Source organism: Chenopodium quinoa, unplaced genomic scaffold (assembly GCF_001683475.1).
Source record: "Chenopodium quinoa cultivar QQ74 unplaced genomic scaffold, ASM168347v1, whole genome shotgun sequence".
Taxonomy (NCBI): Eukaryota; Viridiplantae; Streptophyta; class Magnoliopsida; order Caryophyllales; family Amaranthaceae; genus Chenopodium; species Chenopodium quinoa.
In genome coordinates, this window is record NW_018743199.1 from 2,879,645 (window position 1) to 2,906,081 (window position 26,437).

Here is a 26,437-nt window from a genome sequence, read left to right on the forward strand (position 1 = left end):
AGATATAAGTTGGTCTACATTGGACAATTGGAAAAAAAATCTGTTACATATTATATTACAAATTGGTGTAGGGATGATGAACACCTTTAAAGTTTAGTGAGCTACTTTCTAAAACATGTTGGTTTAGTAGCAAGTTGTTATATATTCATATGGAACATGTAGTAAGAATATCTTTACAAACTCAGAAAAAATTCTCAAGTCTCAAGCACCTTCCTAGCTAGCTAGGGGTCCATTGGTTAAAATTTCCATTTGCCAATTGCCACTATGCTGATAGAGATACTCTTAAGATTTACTATATCCGTTTCATATTATTTACAACGATTAAATATTTTACCCTCACACTTTTTGTCAAATCGTTGCAAATAACATAAAATGAAATCAGTATATTAACTTCGTATTTTTGAAGGAGGTATCTAAGATTTGAGATCAATTCCTCCATATATATACATATTATTGGCATTTGTAGTTCTATATGCACAAAAGAAAAAAGAAAAAACATTAATAAGACCTGAGAGATTGTTATATACTCGCGAGTGTACCGTACACCCAACTAACCTAAGTTAGTTTTGCTCTTCATTTGATGATTAAATGAAAAACCATCAATAAGATGAGAACAATATACCTCAAAGTGTACAGTGTACTCGAGTGTATGTAAAAATATTCGTGAGACCTTATAATTAAGTTTGTCTATGGTATAAAGAAGTAGAAATTCAACGAAAGAGTTTTTACATACCGTACCGACAATGACGATGACATCAAACCAAATTTGTTACATATAAATTCATGAGGAGTATTTAAAGACTCCTTTCAAAATTTCGAAGAAAGTTTCGAATTTCTTTCCAAAAGTCTTCTTGACTATCTACTCTGATCTCTAGTATCCTTTCATACTTGTCCAGTTGTACCACTTGTTAAGACCTCTTTTTTTCGAATCTCAATGGAGATCAATTATGGACAATTTTCTTAGTTAGAGTTTTCCTGTCGATTACAGATTTACAGGGGATTTTAGAAGCGATTGTCACTATACGGTTTTGTGGTTATCTAAAAAAAAAAAAAAACTTATGGTTATGTACTCAAACACTTATACTCCGTAGCATTTATATTCATGAAATAAAAAGTACTTGCTTGACAATTTTATTTATTTATACGTCATTTTTTTTAGTTATGTAATTCTATATACGGGATTACAGGTGTTCACATTTCCCTTTTGACAATTGTTATTTTTTTTTTTTTTTTTTTTTTTTGGTGTTAAAAAAGCTATAGAGACGAGGGATGAAAATCAATTTTAGGATCATTTAAAATCAAGAGAAAAACTCAAACCACTTATTTTATCCTTGATTCTTCAGACCGATTGTAACTTTCCGGTCTATCGAGCGTAAACCCGTGAATTTCGCCCTGTGAGGCAAATAGTTTTCATGTCCGATTTCATACACACTAATTATTTTCTTAGCTTTAAAATAAATGAACAAGCTTTCCAAAGCCCAACTTTGTACAGTGAAGTTGTACACATCTTAATCCACTATACTTTTCGTTAAATTCATAAAGCCCATGAATTCCTGCTTCTTCGCAAACTGATACCATTTCAATTTAATTTGATAACTTTTTTTCAATTTTCATTTCTTTCGATCTCTCTCCTGTGAGGATGCTGTTTTATAACTTAACACTCCCAAACAAATTTCACCACATGTTGATAAATGTCACATTGTTGCAAATAATATAAAACGAAGGTAGTATTTTACTCGGCTTAGTAATTCAAGCAATAGTAAATTAGTAATAACATGAATTCTTATTCCACTATCAAGAAAATTCAGGACTGATAAGTTAAAATAAAGCAAAGGTACACAAGTTTACAGCTAATATAAGTTCAAATACGAATTAATAAGTACCAATAAGTTCAAACACGAGATAACTCACATTTCCTTAATATATGCACAACCTTAAAAAAAAAAAAAACTGTAATTTGGATTGGAGAGAGTACATGAGTACATCTCCAAGCAAGCATCAGTTTCTCGTTATGAGCTGCATATTATAACATTAGACTACACTATCATGAACCGCGAACTCTGCCTCATAAACATCAGGGAAAATGCAGAATTTGCATCTAAATAGTTAGTCATAACATAACTACATCAGAATCATATTTGACATTCCTGCTTCATTGAACACGAACATCCACGATCATCCTCCGGATTTTATACAATAGCTCTGCTCAATCAAGGATAAAGAGTTCATAAATAAACAAAAATATACAATTTAAATGAAAATCAAAGAAGAGGATTCTTACATTTTACAATTTTTGGAGGGGTGATGGTTTTATTCCTCAGTGATCACCTTCAAAGGATTCTCATAAGAAGCCCTTTCATTCTTCATAATCATATGGAAAGACTTAGCATGATCCTCCTCAACGATTTCTCTCAATAAAGCATCTTCGATCTTCTCCGCTTGCCATTTTGAAGGATCATCCACATGTTCTTCACTAAATATCATACAAGAAACCCATTCTTTCCATGTTGTTCTACCATGCTTATCTTCTTCTAATGTACCATTAACTAATAGCTGATAAACATACACTATCTTCTCTTGACCGGGCCTAAATGCTCGAGCAATGGCCTGCTTTTGCTTTGAGGGGTTCCATTCAGAGTCCAACAAGACCACCCTAGAGGCAGCTGTCAAGGTAATACCTTCAGCACAAGCATTGATTGAAGCGAGTAACACCTTTGATGGCCCTCCACGTTCCTCGAATTTATCCATCACCCTTCCTCTTTCAAAAAGCTCGAGATCCCCTTGAAGGACTAGAACCTCGTGGCCTTTCTTCCACCCGTAAATTCTCTCAAAAAGCTCAAGGAAGAGGTTGATTGGCGCTATGTTGTGGCAAAAGATCAAAACCTTCTCCCGCCTTATTATAGACCTCTGGACCAGTCCAAGGACAAATTTCACCTTTGACCCTTTTGTAGGGTCCAGCCTAAACTCGTCGAGGCTCTGAAGCTCCTCCAAGCTAAGAAACTTGTTTGCACAAACAGCGGATTTTATCAACCATGGATGGATCGATCCAAGGGTGATCATGAGCTCGAGTTCTAAAGGAAATCCTCGAGCCACATTCATGTGTTTGTGAAGTCTCACAAGAATTTCATGCTGCAAAGGAGTTGGCTTCATCATCAGAGTATAACTCTGAAGGCCAGGCAGGTTTTCTGAGCCTCCGCCTTCATATACATCAATAAACTTGTTTGTCATGTTCTTCAACATGTTTAGGCCATCAGCTCTTTCTTCTGTCTCACTCGAGTTTATCTTCCTTGCAATGATGTCCATGAAAACCTTCCTGGCACGGTTTTCAATGGAAGTTCGCGTTTTATTCTGCCCCTTTATTTTCTTCTTATACTTAGGGTCAAGCACTCGAAGCACCTCATCAACAAACTTTGGCCTTGCCAAGCAAAGAGTGTTGAAATACTCACCAAAGTTGTTCTGAAACAAAGTTCCTGAGAGTAAAATTCTGAATTCTGTGTCAACCCTCATTAAAGCTTTCCTCAGCCTTGACTTTGTGCTTCTCGGGTTGTGTCCTTCATCAAGTATCAAAATCCCGGGACTTTCCCTCAGAATCTGACCCATGTACCTACGATGAGCATACTTAGAGTCTTCTCGCATAAGCGATAGAAAGGAGGTGTAACCCATGAGAAGAACACTAGGGTGAGCATGCCACTTCTGTATCTTCTCCAAGCAATCAAGAACATGCATGATATCTCCATTTGGTACAAGACTTGATGAAGCAGTCCCGACTTTTTGCATGTAAATTCTATCTCTGTAGGTTCTTCGGCCATGTATTTGATACACTGGGACCGGAAACTCCCACTTTATAATCTCCTTGTACCATGTATAAAGTGTTGTTTTCGGTGCAAGAACTAAAGGTCTCTTCCCGGGGAATAGCTTCAAGTAACTAACAAGGAACGCGATGATAAGAAAAGTTTTCCCGGCACCAGGAGCATGAGAAATTACACAACCACCAACTTTCTTGCTTGATGGTTCCATTTCTGAAGGTATCAAAGACCCTGCAAGGTTTCTCCAAAGGAACTCAAATGCTTTCTTCTGATGATCATGTAATTTCTTCTTTATACTCGGGATTAGACCCCAGACATTGTCGTTTGATTCAGACACGAGAGTTTCATAGGAGGCGGGATTATAGACAAGATCAGCACAGGCCTCATCCAGCAGCTTATGCTCAGTATCATCCTTTTCAGTCTTGTTATCATTTCTGTCATGTTTCGCTGTAAATCCTGATTGTCGCATCTGAGAGCACCAGAAAGAAAATATATAAAGAAAGAAAATATAGAGTATATGGTAATTGTGATCTAAATAAATCAACCTCAAATTCACTTACAAATGGCGGTGTAACATCTCTGATCTCGGTGATTACATATCCACACAACCGGCATAGAATCCCAATCTCATCGTCTATGGTGAACACATGCTGACAAGATCCATCATTTTTGAAGAACTTCTCCGCGGGTTCATCACCATCTTCAGCCTTTGAATGCTGCACCAAAAGTTTTTAAAAATGCTAAGTATTTTAGTACCTTAATAATGTTTGCAATTGGTTATAAAACAGAACATTAAACATTTAGTACCTCCTCTTCAAAATATGCTGAAGCTAAACAAAGGTCCATTTCTCTGAACAACATCTCAGTTTCAGACTCTTCTTCTTCTTCTACCTCCTCGGGAGGCCGAGCTTCATCAGCAGCCTTCTTTTCATACATAGATGATGCTCCTTGAAGGTTTTTCCATGCATCAGTAGAAATAGGCTGTTTATTCTCTATTGTCAACTGTATGTTCTTCATGTAAGTTGATATAAGATCCTTGTAAGCAGATATATCCAAAGGTTTCTTTTTATTTCTCGACGGATCCTCAGAGTGCTTATCACTCCTAGAAGAAGCAAAAGCGCGATGCTTAAACTTCTGATTTTGTTTATGACTAAAGTTCCTTCTTCCGCGTCCTGGTTCATGATCATAATCATCTAATTCGGAGATTTTCTTCATACGTCCTGACATTGATGTTGAAGTTGTTCGCTCTCTAAATCTTCGCTTGTAGAACTTCAATGGAACATTATCATCATCAATGTCGAGAGGATTTGGTCGGATCTCATTAAGGAGATTACTTTGTTCCCGGGGCATTTGATTGCTATCACCCGGGAGAGGAACAATAGCAAGTTGGTTATCTGTTCCTGCTTTTTCAGCATTCTTTTTCTTGTTCTCCTTCTCTTTTCTGACATATTTTCGCTTCTGCCGCTTTTGATTTTGACTGTCTTCATCACTAAGACCATCTTTAGCAAGATTCTCGTCTATTGTCTCAACTCCAATGCGATCCCCTGAATATAACTCAATAGCATGTTGGAGATTTTGTTGAGGATCTTCTAAAACAGAATGACTTGTATCTTCGTCGTTATTTACAAGTACAATGGCCAAATCTTCCTGATTCCAAAACTTGTACCCTATTCTGAGTGCAGTAGTATCAGTCACCTCGAGACCTATCTCACCCAAATAACGCTCAGGCTGTACATTACGACGTTTTGATCGCCTTAACTCTGTAAGCTCGTATCCAGAAAGTGGATCCTCTTCCTCCTTCACCTCTGGGACAGGCTGTACTTGCTCATTGTCCATCGGAACAAATGAGAAAACAGCTGAGAATGTAATATCACCATCTGTCCTGAAACTCACGCTACTTAGACGGACAGAAGTTGAATAAGGACTGAAGTTGGTGTCCAATATTTGGTAGACTATCTTCTTTTCTATCGCTCTTACATCGAATACAGTCTGATTCTGAACTGATGTCACAAGAAGCCAAGATATATCAGAAGCGAACTTAGATAGAAATAGTTTAGTCCTCGACAATGATGTGCAGTCTTCTGCCAGGTTCCACCTATAATGTGTATTTTCTGAAGGCCTTTGCTCGAGAACTTGTAAAACGGATATTTGGTTGATCCCAACAGTCTCGATTTCCTTGCTTAGTTTTTTTCTGTCAGTTCCAGCATTGTCATCACTGATGTAGAAGAATTTGATGTAAAACTTGCAGTTGCATTCAGATTCGTGCGGTTTCCTCTCAACAGAAGTTATTCTTGCATCAAACCATCCCTGCATTCAAGAGTGGTAACAGTGTCATCCATATAGGCTTTGTTTCACCTAATAACATAAGTTCAAACAAGGGATGGCCGGATACGTACTCAAGTTTAATTTAAGTTTAAATAAGGGCTAATTAGTTCGGATAGATTCAAATAAGTTCTGATAAGGAGTGTTTTCAAGTGAAAAATAATGTAACCCCTAAATTTGGATTTAAGTTAAACCAAAGTTAGCAAAGTTGCAGTAATACTAGAACTTTCCAGGCATTTTTTTCATTCACAAAACAAGAAACAAGGTAATATAACATACACATCTACCCCTGTCTGAAGTACAAGTTGAATCAGCATCGATTGAAGGAACTAGTTGTAATTTGTCCTGAACTCTGAAGAGTTAGGACTTTCTTAAAGTATGTGCCTACTGGAAGCATACTCTCTTAAGTTATAAGCTTTGATATGTTATAATGGATGCGAGAAGTATTAAGCGAAAACAACAAACAAGAACACACACAGAGTAAAAGTGATTCAATAACAAAGTGTTAAACTACATTCACAAGGTAGAGGACACTAGGACAGAAGTTTACATTCTTAAGGGAAACTGATAGCAGAATAAGGATAGGTTAAGAACTAGGAGGTTTATAGCCTCTAACGACAGATTGATTCAAGACCTATTCCAATAAAATATGATCCTTTTTTTTTCATACGTCCAAGGAAGCATCCTTTAATACTCTCTAAATTATGTTGATCAGAACATTATTTTTCTCACAAACTTAAACTTCTTCCTTGAAGGATAACATGTCGGAAAATGACAATTACGGTCCCTTGGGTAGTGGACAGGAATTTCCATGAACGTAAACAACATACTTTTCTTGCAACAAATAGATTTTTTACCATAATAATCATCATTTACGAAAGTCTAACCACACACACGCCCAGCAAAGTTGCATCCTAAAACCAATTGGCAAAAGGTAAATTAACCCACAATAGATTTGTATGTTAAATCTTCCCCTATCTTCTTTAAGGAGAAATAAATTTCAATTCACATGTAGATTATACTCTTAACAGAAATGACATACACTGATACAGAACAGATAATCGACAACAGTACACAACGCAAGGAATGAGGTGTTGCAAGATAATATTCTATGAAGAAAATAATCAGCACGATGTAATAGCCACTTTTCTCTGTGTGTGTGTGGGGGGGGGGTCAAGAAGCTTACTGCGGGGGATCCCTCGGATGATTCTTCTGCATCATCAGGTGTAGAGAACACAGAAACATCAGCACCAGGTCTTAGCACACAGGTGCAGTCAGTCAAAGTTGCTCTTCTTGGCCGAAGCCTCAGGGTAGAAAGAAAACTCTTTTCCTCGAACAAATATCCAAGGTCCAAGAAGCTAAACGTTATAGTCCCCGAACTGATTCTTAATCGATCCACAGATTTCCACATACCTTGATAGAATATCTCAAAGGCTGCAAGATAACAGAAATGAAAAAAAAAAAATTAAAAAATCATTAGTTTTCATGAATACAAAATCCATTTCATGACTTTTAATTTTACTACTGCAATCTGAATTTGTACATCAAGATAAAGTTAAGCACAAAAACAGGTAGAAATTGCAGAAGATAGAAATGGTTTCTTACGATGATCATCGAAAGGATGTAAAGCCAGATGAAGACTTCTTTTCCTCATTGTGTCCCCTTGATGTGCTTAAACTGCAGGTGATGGAAGAATTTGTGAACTCTACAATAACTATACAAAGTATAAATAGATTAACCAGACTATCACAATAAATGATTTGATCGATATCTATCCTATTATACAATGCATTACTGTATACACTCAGTAACAAATAATATGTAACACATCATGAAAAGATTTGATCGCTTTCCTAATATACAATGACTAATTGTTTATACTTGGAAAAAAAAAATAATGTGTAACATATCCTGAAATAATTGGATCACTTTCCTAATATACAACACATTATTGTTTATACTTGGTAACAAATACGAGTAATAAGTTCACATTAAAACTCTGTCTATCAGACCAAGCTATAGGCCTATAGCCAAATATTCACCTTGTTATTTTAAGTGCAACAAATTGACCAGCATAAGATACGCAATTTTGACCATTAATTTCTTAATTTCACATAATACTACCTCCGTTTTCTTGAGTCTTACTTGCTTTCCGTTTTCATCCATTTTTCTAAGTTCTATTCACTTTTAATTTAGTCTTTCTATGACAACATTTTCTTTATTCATTTTTTTAATCTACAATCCCACTTTATGAGGCCCACAATTTGCTAGGATTACAACATGCTTGGCACAGTTTGGGAGATACTCCCTTTGTTTTTAAATACTTGCTCCATTTCTTTTTTTTTTTTTCTCCACTAAATTGCCCAATTCTCACTCACTCACACACACACACACACACACACACACAAAAAAAAAAAAAAAAGGGATTACATCTCTTAGATAAAAATCTGCAAAATCATCTCATTATTCTCATTGTAGAATTAAAGTGAAGTCAAAAGTCATTTCCCTCTTGTGATAAGATGTGCTACATAGTTTGAGTCCTTTGAGAGTTGAAACCTAAGAGACCAAAGTGTTCACATTGCCATAGAAGCAGTAATGGCATCTAAAGTTCTAAACCGACTACCCGTGAGATCGAATCTAATCTACATCATTGCACAATTTTCATTTGTGGTCAGTAGGCCTAGTACCATACATCCATACAAATATTACAAATTTAATGATGGCATTAATAAAAAAATAAATAATTAAATAAAGTTAGAGAATTTAATTATTATGAAACAGAATTGAAAGATTTAACAGTCTTACACACACGAGGACCACAAGTACTCCGTAGATGTCAGCACAGCAGAAATAGACCTGGTAAACTCCTTCACTTTATTAGTCCACACACTTCACCTACCAAAATCATCACCAAAATTAATTTAATTAACAAAAAAAATTACTCAAATCTCACATTAATAAAATCTAATCACAAAAAAATTCTCTATTGAGAATGTTTTATTAAATAAATTGAGAATGTTTTATTAAATAAATTAATAAAACCTTAATCATCCTTTCAAATGAAATACAACTATTTCGAGATTGATCGAACAACCTAAACAACAAAAATAGATTAAAATTGAAAAGCTCTGTTTTTGTGGTAGTATTTCACTGTATCTTAGTATTAGTAACATTTAGAAACAAAATTTAAAGAATATAAAACCAAAAAAGGAAGCATAAAAAGATTATCGATTAAAAAGGCCAAATAATACCAAAGCAATAAAAAAAGTAGTAAATCACACAAATATGGAAATACCCACTAACTTAAATCAGCTTTTTTTTCGATATAAAAATTATTCCCGATTAAGACTAGCAAAAATGAATCAAAGAAATTGAAAAAAAAAAAAAAATCGAAAAATCAAAATAAAAAACAGAGTACCCTGTTTTAAACAAAATCAATGTAATTAATTTCACCCATTTGACGATCATGATCAAATTGAACCAAAAAGGAAAGAAATCAATGAATAAACTCATAAAACAAGGAACAAATCAAAATTAGTTACCTGGGCATGATTAAATTAGTAGAAATTACTAATCTTTAGAGGAGAAATGTGAAGAAGATGATGAATAAAAAGGTGTTAATTTTTTTTTTTTTTTACAGTGAAGTAGAGTAGTAGAGTGAGATTGAAGAGAGTGAGAAAATAAGCGGAGAAATCAAAGAAATAGAAATTGGGATTCAATAAAGGGTTGTCTTTATTAAATTTTAGTAAGAAAATGTGTTTAATTTTGTGCATGAAACTACGGAAATTATGAAATGAAAGTTGAAAAAAATAAATAAATGGCTACAAAAATAATGCACTGATATATGAAAAAGTCGTTGGGAATCCCGCGGTAAAAGGACCTCCCTGTCCCTTCTCGTTCACTTTTTTCTAGGAGTTGGGAAATTTTTTTATTTTTGGTTTTTTTTGGGATGAGATAATGTAGAAAATTAAGGTTTTGGAAATTGGATAATTAAAAATGAAAAATTAAAATTTATAGAGTAATATAACTCAGTTATTTACGAGTTAGACATAAAAGAAGGACTAACCTTTCATATTTTTCACCTTTAAAGACAACTTTTCACTTTGAATCAAATTGAGACGTTCTATGTCAAAAATTGTTGTTTCTCTCTCTTTTTTGCTATTGATTCTTCTAATACTATTGATCAACACAAAGTTGTTAAATACAATGCAAGGTTAATAATAAGTAGTTGGTGAAGAATTAACCAAAATAAAAACAATAATTTAGAAGGTTTTTTGCCTCTAATGTTGGTTATAAAGGGTGGAATTTAATTTAGTGAATTTGATTGTTAAATGAGGAGGAATAAAGATGAAATATTTTATTGGTTAGGGGAAAGGTGAGGAAATGTCAAATGTGCGATGTTGAAATATTATAGTGACTTGATTAAACTTTAGTAAAGTCATTAATGAAATGATTTTCCAGATATGTGTGTAATTAATTGACCTAATTTTTATGTGTGATGTTGAAATGTTACCTTGTGTAATTAATCTGTATTATCGTACTATTTATTTGTATATATTGTAGTAAAGGAAAGTCATTGATGAAATGATGTTACTTAAAGTGCAAATAAGCTCACTAAGCTAATCTTGTAATAGACATTATCATTTTTCCCTCTTTGATATATTTCTTTTCGTGTGCAATATTAATTAAAGTATCTTCTTGTGAAGTAGTAGTAAATTATATGAAGGACATATGTTTGTCTTATACTTGTGATGTAATTTCATAACTATTTGTTAGTTTATTATTTAGTGTATACTATAATTAGTGCTGTCAAATTTCAAACCGAAACCGTTTAACTGTCCGAAACCAACCGACCCAAATGAGAACCGAACCGATTAAAAACCGATTTTGTAAAACCGAAAACCGACCCGAACCGTATTTATATAAAACCGAAATCGAACCGATCCGAATAATGTCAAACTGTATAAGAACCGAACCCGTTAACAAACCGAACCAGTTTTAAACCGAACTGAAATCAAACCGAACCGAAAAATAACCGAATCGTTTCTAACCCGAAACCGTTTGAACCGAGGTAAAAACCGTTTGCACCGAATCGTTTATAAACCGAACCACTTACAAACCGAACCGTCTATAAATCCTGTAATTTCGATCTCACAATAACTCATAAAATCATGATTATGACACATCAATTAGATGATTGAATAAGAAGCAGCTAATAATATGATAGTAAAACAATAATAATTCATTAATACACTAAACTTTTATAATCTACGTTACTTCGTAATAAACTAGCTAGTAACATCAGTATGACTAAGCTTGAAAATAACATGATATGTATTTTTAAAATCGATGAGAATTTGTATATAATATAAATATATAATGCCTAAATATGAAGTGATGAAGTCTTGGCTTGATATAAAACTTGTTAACCAGCAAAAGGTTAGTTAGCAAGTACTACAAATTTCAAACCAAAATCGTTTAACTGGCAAAATCCAAACGACCAGATTAAAAACCGACTTTTTGAAGTAAACGTGAAATGGAACTGATCCGAATAACGTTAAATCGTATAAAAGGCGAACCCATTAACAAACCGAACCAAAATAAAACTGAACCGAAAAAGAACCGAACCGTTTCTAACTCGAAATCGTTTCCAACCCAAAACTGTTTGAACCAGTATAAAAACCGTTTACACCGAACCGTTAACAAACCGCAACCCGGCTGTACCGAACCGTTTACTTCCTGAATCGTTTACAACCCGAACTGAATTAAAACCGCTCAAGAGTAAACCGAAACTGAATCGAACCGATAACTATTTAAACCGAACTGAAACCAACCCGTGATACATTTAAACCGATTTCAAACCGACCCGATTTAATACTGAACCGATTTCAAACCAAACCGAACCCTAACTGTCAAACCGTTTTGACAATGCTAACTATAATAATTAATTGTTGATGGAGACTTTCTCCAACTTTATGTGTCTTACTTACCTACCCCTATTTAATTTCAAATAATTCCGTCAAAATAATAAATAATAAAAGTTAAAATTTAATAAAATAGTGACTTATGTCTCTCGCTATTATATGATAAATCTTATCACCATTGGCATTAAGGCATCAACTCATATTGCAATTCAAAATTTTAGTAAAATGATTTTAAGATACTTGAGAATCATTGAAATATCATCATCACCAATTACTTTTGATTCAATACGTACTCACCAGTCAAGGTAGAAATTCTAACTAATTATTAACTTGATTTGTTTTCTATGTAACCAACCGACCAATTACTTGAGACTCTATTTTTCAATAGCAATGACTTAAGGCCTGTTCTTTTCAGATTATTTTCAATCCAGTTCAATTCAGTCCGGTTCGGCTCTAATAAGTTCAGTTCAGTTCAGTTCAATTTATTTCAGCTCAATTCAGTCAATCAAAACAAGCAACCCCTTATGGTAATATCCTGAACCTGTCACGATTAGATATGATCTTTACACCTCTAGATTATGTTTAAATAGTGAACTAGATAACCGTGGAAATTGTAACTTTCCCTTTATAGTCAAGTGTAAGTTTGCACTTTACACTATAACTCTAATAAAGTGGTTACTGATCAAGTATAATGTAGAAGTGTTTGGTAATTATAAATTTATCAAAAATTGAAATTTTGTTTGTTTGTCTTTTTCCGAACCCACTTCTATATAATTTGAAGCACCCTTATCTCTTTATTTATTACATTCATAGTATTTTTCTTTTTAGGCACAATATCAAATATTATAGTGGAATTGGTGGTGGGTAAAAAATGTATATGTGACAATATGAGTCATTTAAGTATATAGAAATTGCTAAACTTTGTTTAAATAAAAAGTAAACATATCGAATACTGTACATCTTCCTAAGATTATAAGAAAAAGTTAATATATTGAGATGTCACAATGTAATGAAATAAGATTATAAGAAAAACATATTTATTTTGTGGATGAAGTAAAGTCGTTTTCAATTGCTAGTTAAAATCACTATCGAATTCTATTTTGTAAGATTAATATTGCTAGACGTTTATTTATCTAAGACTTTTCATCTATACATGTCTAGTTTACCTACTTTTATTTAATATTAATGCGAAAATAGCTACTCTATTAACTCAATGTTGGTCCCATGGTTAGTTGGAATTTTATGAAGACCTTTAGATTGTGACAAAATGCATGGTACAATTTCAAATTTTGATACATGAATTATTAGCTACTTTAAATCCCTTAGGTAAAGTTTTTTTTGCCCACGCAATAGTGAATATATGTGTAAGATTTGGGATGATGTCCGAATGAAGGATGATTTCACATGATTCGTGTAAATGATTGAATGAAGTGTGAATTCATTTGATCACTTAAAACATCTCAAGACTTTATCTCTCAATTATCTTATAAACCTTATTAATACACCACATAACTTTATTCAAATACAATACATTTATTTAATTTGTAAAATATGAGAAGAAATTATAATCTCATAGTTAACAAATTAGCAGCGATAAAACTTACTATTGCAAATTAAACTATGTAGCTTATGAGATGAAACTAGATGATTAAGGCAAAATCATAAGGTTAAAGTATCATCTCATGGAGAGAAAATAACAAACTTGTCAATTTAAGTAACGTCATAAATTTAGTTGGTTGTATAAAGAGTATTTGAGTACAAAATATATCAAACGGAATATAATTATGAGGTAGAGTAATTAATGAAGCTTTTTTTATTGCTCTATAAAAGAAAGTTCACTTTTTGTGTCTACCTTACCTACCTTTATTTAATACGGTGTATATTATACATTATTGTTTTTTTTTCTTCATAATAATTGTAGCTTGTCATAACATATAAAGTAACAATTTTTTTTAATTTTTTTTTTCCAATGCTCGATAATACGCTCCATAATTTTAGAATATGTAGTCGTATATGGTTGTGAAACTTACTCGTATGAAAAAAACTTGTACTGTAAAAATTAATTGGGCCAAATGGAGTGATGGCCTGAAAAAGGGGTTAAAATTGGTAACATTTTTGGACAGAAGAAAGTGACAGTTCAGATAAATGGGACCTGCAGAAAATATCTAAAGGGCAAAAGCCCTATAATTTTTAAAGTTCTGACCTCAATTTATAAGTCTGTGAATTGTGAATGAATGAAACATTATGAGTGACTGCTCACATGGAGTCATATCTAATTATCTAGTCTATATTACTTGTACTGTATTATTATTTATTATTTTTATTTGAGAAATATTTATAAATCGTAAATACATACGAGAGTAATTTTTATTATTTTTTTTTCTTGGATTACTCTTATTATTTACTCGGTATGTATCAAGTGCCGAATTTCTCACATATCAACATGGTTTGCGAAATTTTTTATAGTAGTCGTCTGAAATATAAGTATTATAATGTTTTAATGATTATGTAATAAATATCTAAAGAGTGGAAAAAAAATTGGGGCAAAAAGTGTAGAATGATAGTCGTAGAGGGATCGGGAATCCACATGCAAAGTGTAGAATGATAGAGCGGTAGACGGATCGGGAATCCACACCCTCAAAATACTCTAGTGAAAAATTGAATCGCTCACCTCAAGATTGAACGACTTATTTCTTATTGATTATAATAGACCAACAATTGATTGGTGTAAGAAATATAAATAATTATAGAGGACTATGCAAAATAAAGTATGTTATAGTACATATTAACTTAATAGTTGCTTTTGTCAAAAAAAAAAAAAAAAAAAAAAAAAAAACTTAATAGTGGTGGATTGTGTTAAATAAATATATATATATATATATATATATATATATATATATATATATATATATATATATATATATATATAATAGTTTTTGTATTTCCAGCAGAAAGTTGAATATTCTTTTTCCTCTCTAGTCTAAAGAAAATATGTAGGTGCTGAATTAAAGATATCAAAGAGGTCCACCTTAACATTCAATTGGTTTTGCGCATCGAATCATTTTATCAATTTGGAAAAAGTTGAAATTCACTACCAGTAAGCATATTTTGAATTACTATTACATTTTGTTTGGACCTTGAAAACAACATTTTTATTCATTTAGTAGTATATTTGGTTTGAATTATGACTTATTTTTAATTCAATTCAATTTAATTAAGTTAGATTCAAGATAAACATTTTAAAAAATTCAGATGTACAATGAAATATTATACATCCGCTTCAAAGTTACATTAAAATAAACCCAAGTTATCCTATTAATATATATTTCATAAATAATTATATAATTTTTTTCATATTGGTTGAATATGCTAAAAAAAAATGAGCTACATTCATCACTGGCGCTATGTCCTTGACATGAATTGAATATGATATAAATAGATATAAATTAGTAGGGATGACAATCGATACGAATCTGACCAGATCCTAAAAAAAAATCCAATCCGAATTGGAGGCGGATCAGACTTGGACCTTGTGCAAAGTCCGGCCCAGTCCGATCCGATCCGACTCCGAATATGAGGATATTCTTTGATTATGACTTAAGACAATTGCATGCTCGCTTGTAGCAAATTTTTGTTACGTAATTTAATTAATAAGAAGTACTTATTTAAATATGTTACATTTAGACTTTTCAACCTATGTTTTTCCTATTTTTTTTAGCACCAATATGTTATACAATTTATTCGGGAAAATACAAGCAATTATAGATATATCATACATTACAAAAAAAAAAAAAAAGCATTTGGATCATTCGGAAGTCTGAGTAAATGGATCGGATTCGGATCCAAAAAATATGTGTTGGATTGGATTCGAACTCGGACTTTTCGGATTCAGATTCGGATTCGGATCAGAGTCCATAATCCTTTTACTAAACGGATCGGATTAGGACTTAGCCGCATCTGACCCGAATCCGATCCGTTGCCATTCCTATGAATTAGAGAGTTGATTATTAAACATAATGAATACTACAAGTGAAAAGTGTAATTTATTTTATAAATTATAACAATTTTTTTTTTTTTTTTTTTTTTGTTTTGTTAAAGACTGTAGATTCTTAATGCACTTACTAAACATCAATTAGATCAAATAGCCAAATAAGAAGTACCTTGTTAGACATATCACTCGATCATAACCCTCCGTATCAATAATTTTTATATTTATTTATATATTAAAAGACACACTAACAATGACACTTGTCATCTCTTGATATTATGTTTTTAGCTTATATATATGTAACAAAAATACAGAATTACTTTTATCTTATACGGAGTTATAAAAAACAAATCTTATACAAAAAATAATTCCCGAATCTTATACATACGTTTGACATAAATAATTATAGTTTCAAAGAAAAAATAAATTATTCATTCAATCTTTAAATATTATTATACAATTACCATATCTTTAATTTATAACACGTCATTTTACGGAATAAAAGCATAGAGCTTTTTCTCTTAGATTATTTTCAGTTCAGTTTTTAATTTTCTTCTCTTATAAAATAAGTTAATCTTAACTCTAGTCAGTCATACTTAGGGCTTGCAAAATATGAGATGTCTATGAGTTTAGGACAGTAGGAAGATCAGATTTGTGCTTTAGGGGAGTACTGAAAACAATGTACAAAATGCAAATGATCTAGCAAATTTGGATCATAATAGCATAAGCATATTGATCAATTCATACTAAGGCAATTATATTTGCATACAATCATTATCATTCAAAAAGAGTATGTACCATGTTCCATGTAAGGTCAGTAACTTGATTAAGTTTGTACAAAAAAGAATAATTGATCAGTTTCCCTGAGAGTATATTCATGCTTCACAGCTCTAGCTCTACATGATAAACAATATGAAAAGAAAGGCACACAGCTTAATTCTCCAATATCAAAAACCTAGTGAGAATAAGCTTGCTTCGGTCTTCATTCTTATGGTAACAGCAATGAAGGCTAAAAAATGAACCAAATTTAACAGTAGTCCATAACCCGAATTGATTATTAGAAGTCTACACTTTCAATTCTTTAGTATTGCTCTTTGTGATTGATGCAGTATAACAATTACTCAGACTGTGATTGATGCAGTATAACAATTACTCAGACTGCTATGTTTAATAGTTGAACCCCAATTCTGCAAGATTTAAGAAGCCATGATCGTCAACAACAAGTGAAGAATCCTCCTGTCTACCAGGCTTCAAGAAGTCGAATCCATAGTCGGTCCCATTGTTTACTTGATCATTGTAATTCAAACTTCCCAACAGCTTGGCATCAGCTTGATTTTGGAACTGATATAGAATATCTGGATTCTGACTCTGATTTGACCAGCTCTCTGGTTTTTCTAGTTGTATTGAGTTGTTCTCAACTTGAGACCTGAAAGCATCATACCCTTGGTTCATGGTATAGCCTTGGTTCGTCATATAGTCTTGGTTTGTTGCATGGCCTTGGTTCGTTACATAATCTGCAGGAGAAACAGGGCCAGCGTCTATAGCTCCAAGTAGCTCATCAACATCAAACATTTCATCCATTGTTAAGTTTTGCAAGTAGTCGTTGATGTCAATGCCACCTTCACTGTCTGCCTTTGCTTCTGTCTTAACTGTTGAGGCTGGGGTCCCAACGTTAAGCATCATCGCAGCATTTTTAACATCAAACTGTGAGTCACTTTCAGCATCTTCTTGCTTCACACCAGCACCATCCATATTAGAATCCCATTGATCTCCAAAACAAACATCAGAGTGATTATCAGACGACATAGTATATGAGGCAGTATTTGTAGTAGCTGTTGTAGTTGTTGTAGCAGAATTATCTCTGAAATCCTCCATCAAAGATGCTGGGTAATGCGGCAAGTTCAATCGAGCACTTTGCCCATACATCATACGAGCAGCCTCATCATAAGCCAATGCAGCTTCAAGGGCAGTAGGGAAGGTACCGAGCCAGAGCCTTTTACCCCTATTGGGCTCTCGAATCTCCGCCACCCATTTACCCCAAGTCCTCTGTCTAACTCCCCTGTATTTACAAAGGGAATTCTCTGGCCCGCCTTTGCCTTTCATACACCCTTTCTTCGAACCCTTTGCAGGCGCCTTTCTAACAGGCTTACCATCATTCTTGTCTTCATAGAGTTTATCATTAATTTCTTTCCACCTTGCAAGAGTTTCTGACACGGAATCGGTTCCATCACGCCTTCTCCGAGCCTTCCTTCTCCTGGTGTAATCAAAGGGTACAGAAGAAGAACAATGTGTGTTAGAAGTAGCTTTGTCGAAATCGAAAGTGCCCATCCTGGGAAAATTAAAGAAAAATCCGAGTTAAAATTGAGTAAATCTAGCACAGCAAGCAACCACCACACCTCTCCAAGGAACAATTCAAATAAGGGTGATGCAAATTAGAATCAATTATCGTCGCCACTGCCTCAACACAATTAGTTCGTTCACAATCTGCAACAAATGAGATAACAAGCTAAGTTCTAAGTACTTGAACAATCAATCAGAAAATCGTTAAAGCATAAATCAATTTATAAAACTTCCCCATTAACATGCATTTTCCCCCCCAAATCAATCTAAGAAGTCGATACACAAGTTCATAACAAAAACAGAATGTTCCAATTAACAAAATCAAATACAAACCCTAACCCTAACCACTAATCACCTTTCCCGATCATCAAATCAATGATAAAACCCTAATTTTCTAAGTTTTCAATAATATTGTCAATTCATAAACAATTCATCAATAAAACCCTAACCTTAAATCACCTTTCCCGTTCTCTAAATCAACAATAAAAGCCCTAATTTTCAATAATATTGTAAATTCATAAACAATTGATGACTAAAACCCTAACCCCTAAATCACCCTTCACACTCTATAAATCAACCACAAAAACCCTAATTATCTAAATTTTCGATGATACTGTTAATTCATGAACAATTAATCAATTTCTTCCATCCTAAACATACACACAAATGAGGAGATTATTGATTAAATATTGATTCTTAAAAAACACAATAAATTCTCTCAAATTTTAACCCTACCAACAACAAAAAAAACCCAGAAAATTCCGAAAAAAAAAACCAAAAAATGATTAATCAACAAATTAATAAAACAGGGATGAAAAGTTCAACCAACCTTTCAAAAATCGCTGACATACGACGACGAGTCGGCGAATTCGAACACCAAATCACCGAAATCTTATCTTCAAAGAAGCTGTTCTTCGTAAATTAGGGATTAACAAATTTCTTGATTTTTGATTTTGATAAAAATGTTTTTGTTTTTGGTTTTTGAATGAGAGAGAAAAAATTTAGTGGTGTTAAAGAGATAGTTGTAAAGTGCGCAATAACCAGAAGTTTCAGAAAGCTTCAAGCAAAGAAGATTAAGGGGTATATATAGGAATTTTAAAAGGCAAGATATTTTAGCTCGAAATCGGATATTTTGGTGTATAAAATAATATAATTCGATGACGTGGCAAATTGATAGAGTTTATCGTGAGCTTTCTAACGGCTGTTGATTTGACACGTGCCCCTAGAATGTTCCCGAACCACTCGATTTTTCTGAGATGATCGCTTAATTTACAAGTTTTTTATTTATTTATTAATTTTATTTGATTTGCTTGGGTCCCACGTCATTTTCCTTTCTGTTAATTTACTGTACTCTCTGACTCATTAAGCTCAGCTCAAATCTCATTACTCTACTCGTTTTTGCTTAGTACGAGTAAAAAGATTTGATACGTGTACAATGGGTTTTATTTTAAGAAATTCGTGATGAGTTTAAAATTTGGATCATGTACTCTCTCTATTTTAGATGTTAAAAATTAAAAGTGAAGCAAGACTATAATATTGAAGTTGAAGAAATTATTAGGGGTGGGTCAGATTTTGGGTTGATTTTGAGTCATGCTTAGAAACAATAAAAAAATAGTGTAAAATTATTACGAAATATGAAATTTTAGTCAAATTGGGTCGAATTCGGGTTCGGATCAGGTCGGGTTTAGGTTTCTCTCGGTAACTTCGGATCGGGTTATCGGGTCGGGTCAGGGATTACCAGCCCTAAAAATTATATAACTGACTTATTTGACTATTGATTGGCACATATGTGAAGCACATAAAGATCAATCATATTAATTAAATATAAAAGTTATTATATTTTAAAATTTTACTATATATATCATTTCATATCGAGATTGCAAATATTATTTATCATAACAACCATCTAAGCTAACTGACATTCTCGAATAATCAACCTATCCAAGCAATACTAAAGTGACATAAGCAAGGATGCTTAAGCAATATTATCCACTCATTAATATAGGTGATTAAAGAGAAAATGTAGATGAGCAGGAGATGAGGTGGAGGATAAGTATGTATATATGAGCACAAAGCATAAAATTAAATCTAGGTGCGCACATAACATAGTAGACGTATCAATAGGACAGTTCCCATGTTAGCCCAACTAGCTGATAATAATTGTGCAAAAGTAATGTCATGTGAATGTGAAAGAGGTAGCACTCCTCAAGGAGTTGGGTATAAGTTGGTGCATGTTTACCAAGTGGCAACTCTCTGCTCTACTCGTATCCATTTATTATTCCCATTATTATTATTATTATTATTATTATTATTATTATTATTATTATTATTATTATTATTATTATTATTATTATCTCAGCAGTGACGTACGTTGGCAGAATTTGGGCCTCAACGAGTCCATTTCCGACAATATTCAGTCCACTATATGCTGGCCCAATGTTGAAACATAAATTAATACTTTTTCCGTTTGATTTTAGTTGTCACGTTTCTTTAATCATGTTTGTCAATGCACAAATTCAACCATTTATATCTTTAATTTTCAATAACCAAAAATTATAAAAAGTTGATATTTAAAAAATATATATCGTGACGATTCTAACCACATCTGACATCACCGTATTTTTCATTATATATAAATCAGTAAATACGGTCAAAGGAAAGTGTGTGAATAGTGCTAAAGTCAAAACGAGTCAACTAATATAAATGGAGGTAGTGTAAAGTACGGAGACACGGAGTACTACTTTATTAGAGGCTTATTTTTGTCACTCTTTGATCGTTATAGTATACTTGTAGCAAATTAGCAACTAGCCAACTATAGTTTATGTCAGTTGTGTACATCGTTGATCGTATTGTTGTGTGTACGTTATAGTATACCCACGTTATATAATGTTGTTAAGTGCATTTGAAGGTCCTCAACCACAGTTTAAATATTGTACGGAGTATTATTTAATCTTTTATATGGATGTCAACTAACTTAATTGGTTAAAAAATTTAACATTATATTCAAAATCCATGATAAAATCTTGTCTATATTGTGACTTGTTCTACACTAAAAACTAAGAAAGTGCAATTTGTGCTCTCACTACCAATGTTATCCATTTGTGCAATAAAATTGGATCAAGATTTATGAAAACGGGTTGGATTAGATTATTCTGAACACTAATTGTCAAGTAGTGTTCTTCCGTCTCACAAAGATCACTCTCTATTTCACTTATTTGGACTCTAATCTTGATGATGTTTTATTTTTGAGCTCTTCTTTTACTTTTATTTCATGATCTCATACTCCTATTAAAAGAGAAGAATGTTTTTGCTTTATTCAAGTTTAAGTTTTACATTGACAAATGTGATTAAAAAAAGCGATTAAGTTAAAAAAATGGAGGAAGTAGTTTTCTAAGACAAAATTATAGATTCATGTTAAATTTGGTAGAACTACGAGAACTGTGAATCTCCTCCTAAATTGGGCATTAATCATCGAAAATTAGGAATTTTACAAATTTAACGGTTCACACAAACTCAAAATTAAGGGAGGTGTTAAATACCGCCAACAAAAATTATCAAAACTGCCAACTTTTTAAGCAAAATGTCATTATTGCCCTTACTAAAATACTAAATCCAAACCCATCTTTCTCCTCTTTCTTTTTTCCCTCTCATCAACAACCCCTCAAGATCCCCAAAAATAGCCACCACCACCACCACAGAGACAACCGACGTACCAGTCAGCGGCGTTCAAGAGTTGGTGGCGTGTACATGGGTGACGGTGGTTGACGGACATGGCTGGAAACCGGGGAAGGAGGTAAATTTGCCTATTATCCTTTTGTTTTGAATTTAAGGTTTTTTTTTAAAATTTCGGTGGCTGGTAACCGGCGCTCAAAACCGGTTGACCGCCACCGGTAACCAACGGTCAAAACCGGTTGACCGTGCTGGTCAATCGGTTTGACCGCCGGTTACCGGTGGCGGCCAACCGGTTTTGAGCGTCATTAGCCAACAACTTTTTAAAAAAAAAACTTTTATTTATTCAAAACTTATTCTAATTAATTGTTATTATTATTACAAAATAATTATAATTAATTTTATTACTATTGTTGTAGATAATTATATTGATTAACTGTTATTATTCTTGGCAATCTGGTGTAGATGGTGGTAGTTGACGCGGTGGTTGTGGGTTTGTAGTGGTCGACATGGTGGCGTGGGTGGTACCGGTGGTGTGATTGGTGGTGGTTGATGTGGTTGCTTTAGAAGTGGTGGATGGAAATCATGGAATGAAGTTAAGAGAAAGAATATGGGGAAGATTTTAGTAAGGGCAATGTTGTCCCTTTACTTGAAATTTTGGCGGTTTGATAAATTTTATTGGCGGTATTTAACAATTCACCAAAATTAATCCTTCTACGATTATTTATACCTTTTGCTCTGCCTCCTACATAAAAAAAACACATTCTTTGTAAAACATCCATATATCACACAATTTATCATCTTTTTTATTTAATCTAAATTTCACAAATGTACCATTTCTTTGCCCCTCAAATCATCTAAGGATGTTATTTCCAATAAATTTTTTTTTCTCACCACCCACTAAAAAATTTCTTCCATTTCTTAAAATTCTTCAATCATATTTTATAACATAAAACAATATAATCAAGAATTCATATAATATGAAATTCCTATTAAAAAGACGTTGTGAGAATCATTTTATGCATTTATTTGCATTAAGAAGAGGATTTTTTTATGGAGATGATGTTTTTGAAAGGGTCCTTCCTTTTACCATAATCAGATTAACCCTCTTTTTTGCTATCTCTCAGTCTCTTCTTCGTCTTCTCAAGCCTCTTAAACAAACTGAATTTGTTTGCAATTTGCTGGTATGATTTATTTTCTTTTATATCTTCTTTGTTTGTTATAAATGAATGATGAGTCATTTGATTTGGTTTCGGATCCAATCGGGTCATTTTAATGTTACAAATTTAGGATACATCAATCAATATTATATGAAGTACGGAGTATTAATTTTCAATTTTGTCCTGTTACCGTGTTACATAATATTGGGCTCGTAATCTAATACGAGTCAATTTTATAGGGCTTATTCAAGATAGTGTCGAAATACTCTGTTCCAATTATTGTAACATCACATGTTATGTACCATCCAATATCCAAATTCCACCCTTACACTTTCATTTGTTTCATAATAGATTTGAGTATGTGACCATTAATAGGTGCTTTTTTTATTTGCCTGCACGATTGCATGATTATAACCGTTAATATCTCGATATTTTCTTAATATGGACAAAGTTAATATATGAATAGTGTAAAAACAGTCGTAACTCCTTTTGAATTTGAATTTGAGTATGATTTTGTGCAGACGGGAATTATCTTAGGACCTAGTGTTCTAGGAAAAATTTACAAGAGGTACAAGATTATAACAGATAGACCAGGCCAAGTACAATTCATCAATGTTGGAGCATACATTGGTGTACTATATTATGTATTCCTAATTAGTGTAAAAACCAATTTTGGTGTGCTTAAAGGAAGTGACAAGAAGGTTTGGATAATCGGACTATCATCCCTTGCCTCGTCTTTCTTCCTCACAGCTTCACTCAATGATTTCCTACACCCCCTTACGTTTAAGTATCCTTTTCTTGTTTACGTGTTTTCCCTTCAACATTCATCTACTTTGTTCACGAACCTTGCTCCAATGTTGGAGGAGCTTAATCTTTTAACCACGGAGATGGGCCAACTTGCATTGGCCTCATCGATGACTAATGAAGTTGTGACATGGTGCTTTTGGATGTTCCTCATGGTGTCATATTTGTTTGGTATTCGCGGTTTTTGTGATGGTGTTATGCCACTATGTGCAGTTGTGGGATTCATTGTGCTTGTCTTAAGGCCGGCCTTAAATTGGTTTGTTAAGAGTTTGCCTCAGGGTGAACCTGTGAAACAAGTCTATGTTCTCGGTATATTACTTGGAGCTCTCATTATGTCATTTGTAAGTGATATTGTAGCCGGATCACCTGTTCTTGGAATTGCATTCCTTGGATTGGTAATACCAAGCGGACCTCCTCTAGGCACAATAATTCAAGATCGGAGTGAATTGTTTATCAAGAATTGTTTGCTTCCGTTTTTCTACTTGGCTGTTGGTGATATGACAGATATATATAGTATTAAGAACTTTAAAGTTCATATTGGGTACCAATCTATTCTAGTAATTGGATATTGTGTAAAGACATTGGTTACTATGATGGTTGCAACGCATTATAGTTTAACTCCTAGGCTTGGTTTGGCGCTTGGTCTATTGATGAATACTAGTGGAGTGCTGAATACTATGGTGTTCTTCAGTTATACACTACGTCAGGTACGTTTAATGGCTTTGAATTTCCTTCATTATCAATTTTTATGTTCAAATTTTAAGTTCTGACTTGAATTGAACTTACAAGTAAATCATCTGGTTAGTTATGTTTGTTTTCAATTAAGTTACATATGCATATATGATGCATCCAATTTGAAATGTATTCTATATGTACTTAGAAAACGCGTTACTTTTAAGAAAGTTGCAGTATTCTGATAAGCATCCTGTTTTGATGATATGCAGACAATGTATATCAACCAAGCTTCTCATCTTGTGTTGAATAGTTTGGTTGTGACAGCATTGGTAACACCACTGTCATTCTATTTGCACAAGAAGCGTCCGACAAGACCTTGCATTTCTGATGAAGGTTTAGACTTATCATTCCTAGCAGTGTTAGGGGCTCCTCGTTGGCAGTTACAGATCCTAGCATGCATTGATAGCGAAGATGAGATAGCAGGCATCCTTACCTTGCTCAATGCTACACACCCAACTGAATCTGACCCTATTAGTGTGTTCTTGGTTCATTTAACGGAGCTTGCTGGTCAAGCCGTGCCTGTCCTAATGGATCACGGGGAGCACAGAAGGATATGTGATTACAATGGTTGTGTTTACATAGCAAGTGCCTTAAACAGTTTCTATGAAAGTTTGAAGGGTGGTGTCAACATTCAGCTCATGACTATGATCACGCCTTTTAAGAGCATACCTGAAGGTATTCGGTTTTTGGCTCAGGACAAGATGATTCCTCTTGTTATAGTCCCTTTTAAGTATAAGAGTCATGCTGAAGCTGCCAAAAGTGCCTCAAGTGATCTTAATCGTAAGTTACAGTCACAGATGCCCTGCACAGTTGGAATTTTGGTTCATAGGGACAAGGCTAATAAGCTGCAGAGTGACCAAGACAAGTTCTCTTATCGTGTTGCAGTGATCTTCTTTGGAGGAGAAGATGACAGGGAGGTGTTAGCATTTGCTACACGGATGTCTAAACATCCGCGTGTTAGCATTACATTGATAAGGATTGTGGTAAATGAATTTCGTCATGTGAATAGGGATGCCAAAAATTTGGATAAATCACGGGTGAGTTTGTTTAAGAATACGGTTACTAGTAAGGTACGTGCTCATGTGTTCCAAGAGATTCATGTTGAAGATTGGCTACAAGCACTTGATGTGGTTCGGTCATTTGACAACAATTATGACCTTGTGATGGTGGGGAGACGCCATGGTGAGACCGATGCAGATGAAGAAGAATTGTCTGTTTTGTGTGAGAAACCAGAGTTAGGCTTCATAGGTGAAATTTTGGTTTCCAATGAACATCATTGGGGAAATACTTCTGTTTTGGTGATGCAGCATTGCAGGCACATTGGTAGAGAAACTAAAAGATCTAAAATTGTTGGAAGGTGATAAATGATGATCATTGTTCAATAATTTTAAGAGGAAAACACAACAATCTTCTATTCCTCCCAAGGCATTCGCGCTTGAATGGATGTTTATCAGAAATGGACTCTGAGATAGTCAGATAGATAAACATAAAGTTATGTAGAACTTGCATTTGACTCAAACACATGATTTATGGTACTCAATATACACTACATTCTGCATAATCTAGGCATGATGTTCTCAATGTTTTGAACATGATTTGTATAACCCGAAAATGTTCCAAAATCAGCCAGACCAATCTGTTTGACATGTTTACCTTGAATTAGAATTTTAAAATTGCCTTGCACTTTTC

The 26,437-nt window shown here is 33.5% G+C and overlaps 2 protein-coding genes and 1 pseudogene across 5 annotated transcripts; 1 reads left to right on the forward strand and 2 right to left on the reverse strand.

Moving 5' to 3' along the window:
• Window positions 1–1,760: 1,760 nt before the first annotated feature.
• On the reverse strand, window positions 1,761–10,453 carry LOC110733501 (SNF2 domain-containing protein CLASSY 1-like). Of its 2 annotated transcripts, none has more exons than XM_021913560.1 (8): window positions 10,195–10,453; window positions 8,934–9,023; window positions 7,734–7,805; window positions 7,315–7,562; window positions 4,614–6,113; window positions 4,367–4,522; window positions 2,282–4,275; window positions 1,761–2,202 (listed from the first exon to the last, which is right to left on the reverse strand). In XM_021913560.1, exons 3-7 carry the CDS (start codon window positions 7,780–7,782, stop codon window positions 2,311–2,313), a joined length of 3,918 nt encoding a protein of 1,305 aa, XP_021769252.1. In that variant the 5' UTR covers window positions 7,783–7,805; window positions 8,934–9,023; window positions 10,195–10,453; the 3' UTR covers window positions 1,761–2,202; window positions 2,282–2,310. The 2 variants fall into 2 exon arrangements, with proteins under 2 accessions (XP_021769252.1, XP_021769251.1); XM_021913559.1 differs by lacking the exon at window positions 10,195–10,453 and adding an exon at window positions 9,671–10,188.
• A 6,345-nt stretch (window positions 10,454–16,798) lies between these two features.
• Window positions 16,799–19,449, reverse strand: LOC110733502 (dehydration-responsive element-binding protein 2C-like). 3 transcript variants are annotated; one of them, XM_021913563.1, is made up of 2 exons: window positions 19,210–19,449; window positions 16,799–18,294 (listed from the first exon to the last, which is right to left on the reverse strand). In XM_021913563.1, the coding sequence occupies exons 1-2, from the start codon at window positions 19,227–19,229 to the stop codon at window positions 17,208–17,210; spliced, it is 1,107 nt and encodes a 368-aa protein (XP_021769255.1). In that variant the 5' UTR covers window positions 19,230–19,449; the 3' UTR covers window positions 16,799–17,207. The 3 variants fall into 3 exon arrangements, with proteins under 3 accessions (XP_021769255.1, XP_021769253.1, XP_021769254.1); XM_021913561.1 differs by having other exon boundaries at window positions 16,799–18,369; XM_021913562.1 differs by having other exon boundaries at window positions 16,799–18,524.
• A 3,449-nt stretch (window positions 19,450–22,898) lies between these two features.
• On the forward strand, window positions 22,899–26,420 carry LOC110733506 (annotated as a pseudogene).
• The last annotated feature ends 17 nt before the right edge of the window (window positions 26,421–26,437 follow it).

What these genes read in the sequence shown, in the direction of transcription:
- LOC110733501 (XM_021913560.1), bottom strand. Translation starts at nt 7,782, where the DNA reads ATGAGGAAAAGAAGTCTTCATCTGGCTTTACATCCTTTCGATGATCAT. An exon ending in ACATCCTTTCGATGATCATC is followed by an intron (nt 7,563 to 7,733) that starts GTAAGAAACCAT and finishes GTTATCTTGCAG; the next exon opens with CCTTTGAGATATTCTATCAA. An exon ending in CAGCATATTTTGAAGAGGAG is followed by an intron (nt 4,523 to 4,613) that starts GTACTAAATGTT and finishes CTTTTGGTGCAG; the next exon opens with CATTCAAAGGCTGAAGATGG.
- LOC110733502 (XM_021913561.1), bottom strand. Translation starts at nt 19,229, where the DNA reads ATGTCAGCGATTTTTGAAAG. An exon ending in ATGTCAGCGATTTTTGAAAG is followed by an intron (nt 18,370 to 19,209) that starts GTTGGTTGAACT and finishes TAATTTTCCCAG; the next exon opens with GATGGGCACTTTCGATTTCG.